Genomic DNA, 10,315 nt, shown 5'->3' on the forward strand with positions numbered 1-10,315 from the left:
TGGGATGAAGTTAAAAGAGCCATCAGGCAGCTGGTTCCACAACCATCAAATCTCATAGAACTGGACAGTGCTATTCATCAGGCCTGGTGTCAGGTTCTTCGCATCACCTTTCAACATCTCGTGGAGTCAATGCCAAGAATCGCCGCAGTATTGAAGGCAAAAGGTGGCCCGACGAAGTACTGATGGGGTGGTCATAATAATCTGGCCACTCAGTGTATAACCAAGAACATTAGTGGAGGATGGTTGCCATTATTTGTTTTTCTTGAGATTTTTCCTGGTTAGTGCCCTTTCTTTCTAATAGCATGTGTTCCCTGGTCAGGAGCTTTTCCGTGTCTCCCACACCCACTTCCTGGCCACAGAGATGGGCTTATAACGTAGGTCTAGGACAGTCTAACCATAGTACCCATTTACACAATTGTTCCAAAGTTTTGGTTATTTGGCTCAAGCTGTGCTAATCAGGATCCATTTGAGTTCTCAGTTTACAATGGGGGTGTAACCCAGCCTTTGGGGCTCCTGCAGAAAAGGGGTGAAAGGAAGCCAGGGGAAGGAGAAAGCCTGTTTGCAGTGAGAGAGAATGGAGCAAAGGGAAAGAAGTAGAAATTTGGGGTGGGCATAGAAAACCTGGGGCGTTACATCTGGGTTCCAATTCCTGAAGCCGTGGTGCCTGCAGCTCTTGATTCTGTGAGCTCTTCTCAAGCCTCCTTTCTTGCTCCAGGAACTAATAAACCCCCCTTTTTGGCTTAAGCCATCTTGAATGGGTTTCTAACATTTGTAACTAGAATTCCAACATAAATTCCACCTATCATTTTAGACAAGAAAACAGAGATTAACTTGCCGAAGGCCACACATCATGACTGAACTATTTCTTTTCTCTTCAATCTATTGGCATGCTCTTGTGAAAGGAAAAAATGAAACTTTGAGTTAGTGTGTTTAATAACCCCCAACGCATTCATAGCTGGTCCCAAGCAGACTTGTGAGTGACTGGGAAAACTGTCATCAGTTCTGAGGGCTGAAAACACACCTCCCAGAATTTGGGGCTACAGCTCTGTTAGCTGAGTGTAGCTGCATTGATGAGTGCTCCACAGTAGAGATATTCTTTATTGAAACAAGGCCCAAATGATGAAATTTCCACACTGAATGATCTCAGGAGTTGAGTGCGATAATTGAAACTAAAAAATAGGTTAAGACATTTTTATAACTGCTTTAGAAGTTGTCAAAACCCACTCAATTTGTAATAGTAACCAGTAATCCACTGTACAAAGAACATATTAGTTAACACCTATAAAACCCCGGTTGTCCAACTGGTGATAGCTAAACAAACTGTAATATCCTTAGATACTACAGACTACAGGGGTATACTGGGTTATTGGTCCTAATTCGTGCTGCCATAGCTTCATATACTTTTACCTTTTGCCCTGTGACTACAGTGCTTCCCACCATGGGCAATCAGCTCCCAGCCGACTAACATGGCTTACTTGGAGAGCTTGTTTTGACGAATTTACAGTTAGAGGGTAAAACGATGCCCACATGGTTTGGCTTCTCTTCTTGTGATTCTGCTACCATTACAGGTGGGAATCTGCACAGGTTAAAATGAAATTTTACCTATTTTTTGAATACACAATATTTTCACATACAGAATTCCAAAGGTACCAAAGGGTATACAACCACCTGGGTCCCTTCCCTGGAGGGAGCCATTTCCTGTGTAAAAGCCATTTCCTATGTAACCTTCCAGGGAAACTTGATCCATACACAAGGGAAGTCAAATAGCAGTATTTCCTGGAGTCAGAACCCAGGGCTGGGGATAGAGGCTTTTGGATCAGGCTGGAAAAGTCCTTTCTGGGAAGATCTGATTCTCTTACTTGAGGATATTTATAATCTGAGCGACCAGCCTGTAGGCAGACCTATAAGTAACTTACTGTTGACCAATTACTAGTTTACAAAGGCACTTGTCATATAGAACTATTGATCTCATTTGAAACTCTTAAAAATGTACTGTTTCCAAAATGCAATCGATATTAGGGTGCACCTGAAAACTCAGAGAGGGAACAGCAGGTAACAAGCACACAGTCGTGGTTTCAGTTTGCGCCATCCCCAAATGTTTGTTTCCTTTTGGAGACAGATTATTCCAATTAAGACCAAACACTGGAAAAACATGGTAAAGGGAATTTTCATCTATTTACAGCAATAGACGAATTAACTGTTTTTCTCATTTTAACTTGTTTAGGATTCAAAGGGAATTTTAAAAAATTCATTTGAAATGGTAAATTACATATTTAACTTTAATTAATTTGTACCAGATTGATATTTTCATCTGCAAAAAATGTTTAACTTTTTTCTCCTAAAAGCATAATGAAATGACCAAAACAACCACTGATCAAATTTAAAAATCTTTCTACAAAACTTAATTACTTTGCTTTTAAAACACAATTATTCATTTCACAAAGATTAACCAAAACACAAACCCTGTCAAAGTTTATTATAATCTTTCACAAAATCAATAGCTTAAACAAAAGACTGCCAATGAATATTTTAATGTAATACCACAATGTAAAAATAGAACTTTAGTTCTAGTGACTGGAATACAAACAGATAAATAATCTTCTTCAAAGGGAAAAAATACTTGAGGGGAAAAAATGGTATAATGTGTAAAGCAGGAAATGTAAATATCAGTTTAGTTCCTCATTGCCAACATGGCATTTATATCCCAGATGAGATTTCGTAATTGATCCATAATTTGCTTCAGCTGTTGATTCTTCTGTTTGAGTTTCTGGAGAAACAAAAGAATTTATTAAAAATGAAATATAGACCATGAAGTTAAAAGACTAAATGTCATAAGTTTGGACTCCAGACAATTAAGCTAAGTATTTCCTTCAAGCAGTAGACCTCAGCCTCTTCTGTCCACAAATATCCACTGAAAAGCATACTGAGTTCTAACTCAGCCCACAGAGGCCTGGCCCCAGCTTCCACCTTCCTTTATTCGTCTACTTCCACCTTCAAAGAAAATAGACTAAATATTTAATTGTTCTAAAACCTAAGTATATAGGTTTGCCAAGAGGCAGTGTAACATAATGGTCAAGAGCCAGACTCTGTGGGCTTCTATTGGCTCCTGCACTCAACGTATGACAGTGGCCAAATTACTGAACCTCTCTCTGCCTCAGTTTCCACATCAGAAAGATGGGGATAATAACTGAACCCACTTCGGAAGAGTTGATATGAGGATTCAATGATCTGATTCACGTAAAGTATTTGAACTGTCAATGCAGGAAGTAAACTATAATACAAGTGCAATGCCTGATGGGACGGGTCTTTCAGAAACATGGTGGAAGTCACTGTTTGCCCAAACGTGAAGCAATCTACTTCTAGTTCTGAAAACTGAGGACCAAATAGCACAGTCCCCGATGTAATCCCTACATCAGGGATTTGCTGGCTGCCCTACATGCACACGGCACATGTCTCTGTTTTTCTGTGTGTGGGTTTCTACCAGACTACAGTTTATAAACTTCTTTTTAAGGATCCTTTCCTCAAATCCTATAAGGCAAATGTCTGCTTGGGTAAAACAAGATAAAAATAGAGAACTTCTGGTGAGTGTTTACTAGCTATTATAATAGAAGCATTACTGTTCAATAACCTTTTGGGAACATTACATTTGGAAATACATTTACTTAAATAATTTTAAAGAAACTATATTAAAATACCTCCACATAAAGTAGTACATGTTCAGTATAAAGAGGCCTAAAATCATTAGTTTTTATATCATTAAAGAGCAAACCAAGATTATGTAAACAGCTCATTTAATTCTAATCTAAAGTTAAAGTAACAGGGAGAAAGTAACTAAAAAGGGGGACCAAGAAATTCTTATTGGAAACAGAAAAGCAATTTACAGAGACTTTAATGTTTAATATTAATTCAATTCATATTTGAAAAGAGAAATTATCACAAAACAATCAGATACAACTTATGACCATGTAATACACAGGGCATGGTGTATAGAAGACAGCACCATAAAGCTTACGCCAATAGTTTTGGAAAAAGACTTGGCAGTATTCTAGTTAGTCTCCTTGTTCAGTTTTCAGATGGCCCACTTCCTAAGTTCTGTTGTCATAAGTATGTGATAGTTATTTAGGCAACGGTGTGTTTCATCTAACCAAACAGACCTAGATAACTAGGTGAGATCACAAATGACTGGATGACCAAGGCTAGGAAATCTTTTTCACCCCAGAGACCAAGAAACTGACATATGTACCAGCAATGAAGGGCTGTGTGAAGCGAGTTATCCTATATAATAAAAGCCTAATATGCAAATGGTCCCCTCAATTGGGAGTTTGACCAGAGAGTGAGGCTGGCTGGCCAACCTTAGGAAGGGAGGCCCCGGCCAGTGGCAGACAGCCACCAGGGGAAGGGAGCCGCAGCCAGTGGTGGCAGCAGGCAGCTAGGGAAGGGAGGTCCTACATGGCAGCCAGCAGCCACTAGGGACCCTGGGCCTCTAGTTTAGAAATATAAATTCTGATATACTTGTTTTTAAAAAATTAGCCTCATTAATTCTTAAAAAATAGTGTAAGAAAACTAAAAATTGTAGTATATTTTCATGGTAATATTCAACTATAGGCAATAGTAAAAAAAATTACACGGCCAACAGTGTGGTGATTGCAGGGGGAGGTGAAAGAGAGTATAGGGGGGGTAAATGAAAAAAAATAGTAAAAAAAATTTTAAGTATGATAGATAGGGTGACAAAAGTAGGTTTATAGTTGTTCGTATGAAAAATAATAATTAAAAAATAACATAAGAATAAATTCTGTGTTTCACATGCTCACAACTATAAACTACTTTTGCACTGGATAGTTTTTCTCAGAGATGCCACAAAGTTATAAATTACAAAAATTAGCATACATGTAAACTACCTAGAGCCAAAACATGTCTGAAACTATCAACAGCAAAGCTGACAGTTCTGCTTATTAGTGGTTAAATTGTAAATCAATTTTCATGACGTGATACAGAATTTAATATATACAATCTTGCCACTGATTGATTTTAACAGAGATTGACAGCTGCTATTAACAAAATCCATCAACTTTGCCTAATTTCTACATTAACAGGTGAATGTGTAAGTATATGCTGTCATGCTATGTAATTCAATATTCATACAAAGGCTGTGACAATTGGTCAAAAATGTTTTAATTTCTAAATACATGGAGTTATATGTCAACTCTGAAAAAACTACCTGCATTATCTTTCAATTTCATTTTACCATCAACAGAATAGTTTTAAGCAAAATTGAACCCATTTCAATAGTCAAAACATACAGTTTTGACCACTTGTTTGGGTATTAGGGCTTATGGATTCCAGAATATGAAAGAAAGTGAAAAGTATTTATATGAGCCAAAAATTTGATGACTGAAACTAAGCCGTCCTGTCTTCTGACGATTTACATCAAATACTGATTATAAACTGTGCTCCAAAGCTTCATGGCATTATGGGAGTCAGTCACACAGGTAGTCAGAAACCAGGCATATGGGAGTCATAGTCACACAGGCAGTCAGAAACCAGGCATATCATGTAGATTCAATAGTAAACACACCCCATTCAGTGTTGTTCTATACAATTTCAAGTTCATAATGATACAGTAATATTTTGAAAATGACTGAATGAAGGTCAACTGAGGGATTTATAAAGCTACTTACTTTATGTGGCTTATTTACATCCCTTGCCTTTGGGGTCAAGTTCACAAAAATTCCCAAGACTATGACCCATAAATTTGGTGTCTAGGTTTTCTTCTGTTTATTTTATTGTTTCAGGTCTTGAATATATTCAACTTTTTAAAAAATCCATTTTGAGTTAATATTTGTGTACAGTGTACTAGTTTCATTTTTTTGCATGTGGCTGTCCAATATTATTTCCCAACACCATTTATTGAAGAGACATTCCTTTTCCCATTATATATTCTTGGCTCCTTTGTCAAAAATTAGCTGTCCAGATAAATGTGGGCTTATTGCTAGGCTCTCAGTTCTGTTCCACTGGTCTGTGTATCTATTTTCCTGCTAAAACCATACTGTTTTGCTTTGCTTTGTAGTATAGTTTGAAGTCACAGAGTGCAATACCTCTGGCTTTGTTCTTTTTTCTTAGCATTGCTTTGGCAATCTGGGTTTTTTTTGTGGTTTCATACAAATTTGAGGACTTTTTGGTTCTATTTCTGTGAAAAATGCCATTGGAATATGTATAGGGTTTGCATTAAATATGTAGATTGCTTTAGGAAATACGGACACTTTAACAATTCTTCCAATCCATGAACACAGAATATTTTCCATTTCTTTGTGTCTTCTTCAATTTCATTTAACAGTGTTTTATAGTTTTCAGTGTATATAGTCCTTAACCTCCTTAAGTTTATTCCTAAGTATTTTATTTTTTGTTGCTATTATATTTATACAGAAATGCAAGATTTTTGTATATTGATTTTATGTCCTGCAACTTAACTATATTTACTGTTTTTAATAGTTCTTGGTAGTAAGGTATTTTGTATTATACAAAGTATTATCATTTTTAGATTATATGAAAGTTCTTTTAAAAAATAGTCAAGCCAAAACCAGTTTGGCTCAGTGGATAGAGCATCGGCCTGTGGACTGAAAGGTCCCGGGTTCGATTCCGGTCAAGGGCATGTACCTGGGTTGCGGGCACATCCCCAGTAGGAGATGTGCAGGAGGCAGCTGATCGATGTTTCTCTCTCATCGATGTTTCTAACTCTCTATCTCTCTCCCTTCCTCTCTGTAAAAAATCAATACAATATATTTAAAAAAATAAAAATAAAAAATAGTCAAGAATTATTTCTAAGCCATCAAATCAGATAAAAAGAAAAATTAAATGAAAAGAGAAATGAAATGTTTAGAAAAAATTATATCTTTCTGAATTTACATGTTTATTTTTAATATAAAATCTTCTATGGTAGAGAACAAACTGTATGTCACATGTGGTACTCTGAAATTATAGTTAACATTACAAAGGTATTTTACTTATATATATGTCAATGCATTTTATTAAAAAAATCCTTTTTGCAGAGAAGAAAAATAAACAAAACATCTATTGTGAATTAATACATAGATTATCAATAGAAACAAAATTTCTTAATAAATGAATGCCTCATCTCTGGACTACCAAACACAATTTATACTTCATGATCTAAATTAAGTTCCCAATCCCCTCCTCATCCCCTACCAATTCTGTTCTTTAGTTTTTTATGCTCATTCATTACTGTCAAACCTGCTGAAAACAGTCTAAATTTTTACTTACCCCTTTAAAAAAAAAGTTTTATAAAATCTATCCATCTTTTTCCTTTTCTTTTTAGTTTTGATATACATTTTTCTTTTAATTTTCCAGTTTTTGTTTTCCAGGTCTTCTTTTTAACTCTGAAATTCACTTTGACATATGGTGTAATATAAAAGCTAACTTAATCCCCCCCCAAAGTTTCTATTTTTAAAGACTAATTTTCCATATAATCCCTCTTCTGTCATATTAAATTCTCATCGACAACAGAAAGACTACTTTTGTAGGTATGATTTAACTAATCTGTCTGTTCTTGTGTCGATATTTCACTTATCATTTTTATACTATGCTTCATCTTGTTTTAATTTTTAATACAAAGAATGCTGATTTATTATTCTTATCAGTATTTTCTTTAATAGTATACTCTGAAGGAAAAATTCCCATCTGGATTTTTATTTGGATTTGTTTTTTGATTGGTATTGCACTCAAGTCTTATTTTTGTGTACTTTTAAGAGAATGCCTATTTGGATTTGGATTGTTACTATATTATAACTATGAAATAATCAAGACTGGCATTTTTAGAGTATTTATTGGCCACATAAGAACTTTATATGTTCTTTTAATTAGTCAAAATTTCTTTTATAAATCTTAATAATTTTAGTCACAAATATCATTGAGATAAATCCTAAGTACTTAATATGTGTTGTTTCAATTGTGAATAAGATCTTAAAATCTAATTGGCTTAATCATTATAAGAGAATGGTCTGATCTTATATTAAGCATTTTTATTGAACTTATTGACTGTAGTTATCAACTGAATTTCTTTACACTTAACAAGCTTGAGCTATAATATATATACAAGTTTAATAAACTTAATAAGCTTGTACATTTTATAATTCCTGCTTCCTAAAGTTTGTTTCTTTTTGTACTGTCTATAACTTCTAAAATAATATTAAATATAGTTGTGTGAGACATTTTATGCTTGAAAAGTGTGAAAAAATGTTGGTTATTTCTCAGAAATAAAGACTAAAAAGAAAAATAGATACTATCTTGTTAATAGTTTTAAGTCTTTAAATCAACAATATTTGAATTTTATCAAACGTCTTTTACATTTGAGAAAAAATTTTCTAATTTAATCTACTGATTATACTCAGAAAATCCTCTTTGTGGTGTATTAATTATTAATGCCCTGTTGAATTCTATTAACTGAAATTAAACTTTCAGGAGCAGGATGGAGGATTTGTACATGAAAGTGTGGAACTGGTAGTTTTATTTATTGTGTTATTGGTTAGGTTTTGGTGAGTAAGCTTGGGCCATGTTCCTACAAGAAAGACCTAATAACTTTCCCTGTTTCTCTATTTCTCATGTAAACTATCTAATCATCTTCTGAACTTTTGAAAATATCAGCAATAGATACGTTCAAGTTTGGATCTTTTTTTGTTGAGTGGGGGTGGGGGAGTTGGGTAAGGTAATGCTGTGATAATTCTCTTGATTTCTTTTTTTAAAATATATTTTTATTGAATTCAGAGAGGAAAAAAGAGGGAGAGATAGATAGAAACATCAATGATGAGAGAGAATCATTGATTGGCTGCCTCTTACATGCCCCACACTGGGGATCGAACCTTCCACCTGGGCATGTGCCCTGACTGGGAATTGAACTGTGGCCTCCTGGTTCATAGGCTGATGCTCAACCACTGAGCCATGCTGGCTAGCCACTCTCTTCATTTATTATTTAGGTGTTGAGACATTCACATTTCCTATTTATAAATTTTTTATCTTTTGTCACTCCAAATATGCTGTATACTAGAAAGCTAGAGTTCTGCCTACAAAGAGTAAATGGGCTGTGACTGAACGTCTATGAAGATCTTCCAAAAGCTTTATGGCACCAATTTTGCAGTCTCTCTTCTGACTCTTCAGCTGAGATTTCTACTTACCTTTTAGTTCTTGGTTGTACTCCAAGTGAGTTAAATTCACCACGCAAACATTTCATGTAATTCTATAATTCAAATTATGTTTTCCAGTCACATTAGACTCCCCTGTAATTGTTATCAATAATTCTGAAATATCAAATGTACAGAATAATCACTCACTTTATTTACTTCAGCAATTTCTCGCCTCTCTTCACTAGCAAAACGAGGTGGGCCAGCCCGATCATCATTCTTTGAGCCATCTTCTTCCACATATGGAATTAGTTGCTGGAAGTTAAAAGTAAAAAATATGACATAAAATTTCCAATTACACTGGTATAGAAATGAGTCATATTAAGGTCAATTTTTATACTTTTAATAATATAAAAAGAAATTTTAACTTAGATGAATGATAGTCTAAAATAACAGTGTGGTAAGTTTATCATTTCAATGCACTCTGTACATTAGTTTTTTGGGTTTCTTTTGAGAAATAGCTGTTATAACACTAGTTGTTACATATAGTTAAGTAATACCCTACTCATTCAACCAGCAAATATTTAGTTGCCAGCCACTGGGTGACACACTGCAAAAATTGTGACACATAAGTTGTGATTCCCACACCTAAGAAATTCATGGACCATTGAGATAGAATAGGCTTTCTTTCATTCATACTAGAAAGAACTTTAGGGATGTGCATGATATAAATCTCATTTACTTGCTATTTAGAACCTAAGTAACTATGCAAATTCCTAGATGTTGTAACTTCTTTGATTAGGAGAAAGTTGTTTGTTTTTAATTTTGTAGGAGAAAAAAATGTATATAGCAGTGAAACTTCTAGCAGAATTATAATTGAATATGTATGGTTTGTGATGAAGTTTATTTGATGAAACTTCTCATAGACGTGATAGACTTCAGGAATCACATAGTCTCAACTGTCTTACATTATTACCAATCCAGGTAAATAGGTGGTATGGCCAGGAGTCATCTGGCTAAACTTCTTCAAATTCCTTCACAGACACAATAAAGACTTACCCACGCCCACACCACTTTCCTCCTTTCCTCTCTCCCAATGCGCACTTGTCCTTTCTCCTGAATACGGTTAGTCTCCATTCCTGTGCTTTTCCTTCTGCCTTTATTACTTATCCGCTTCCCAACCT

The 10,315-nt window shown here is 34.9% G+C and overlaps 1 protein-coding gene across 1 annotated transcript in view; it reads right to left on the reverse strand.

The window, feature by feature from the left end:
• Positions 1-2,383: 2,383 nt before the first annotated feature.
• The window catches only part of MED30 (mediator complex subunit 30), a 17,978-nt gene continuing 10,046 nt past the window's right edge, over positions 2,384-10,315 (reverse strand). The window contains exons 3-4 of the mRNA XM_006769107.1: positions 9,342-9,446; positions 2,384-2,767 (exon numbers count right to left, since the gene is read on the reverse strand). Coding sequence (XP_006769170.1) covers positions 2,672-2,767; positions 9,342-9,446 — 201 coding nt within the window. The 3' untranslated portion in view covers positions 2,384-2,671. The remainder of the gene's footprint in view (positions 2,768-9,341; positions 9,447-10,315) is intronic.

The sequence above is a fragment of the Myotis davidii genome, unplaced genomic scaffold (genome assembly GCF_000327345.1).
Source record: "Myotis davidii unplaced genomic scaffold, ASM32734v1 scaffold1, whole genome shotgun sequence".
NCBI lineage: Eukaryota > Metazoa > Chordata > Mammalia > Chiroptera > Vespertilionidae > Myotis > Myotis davidii.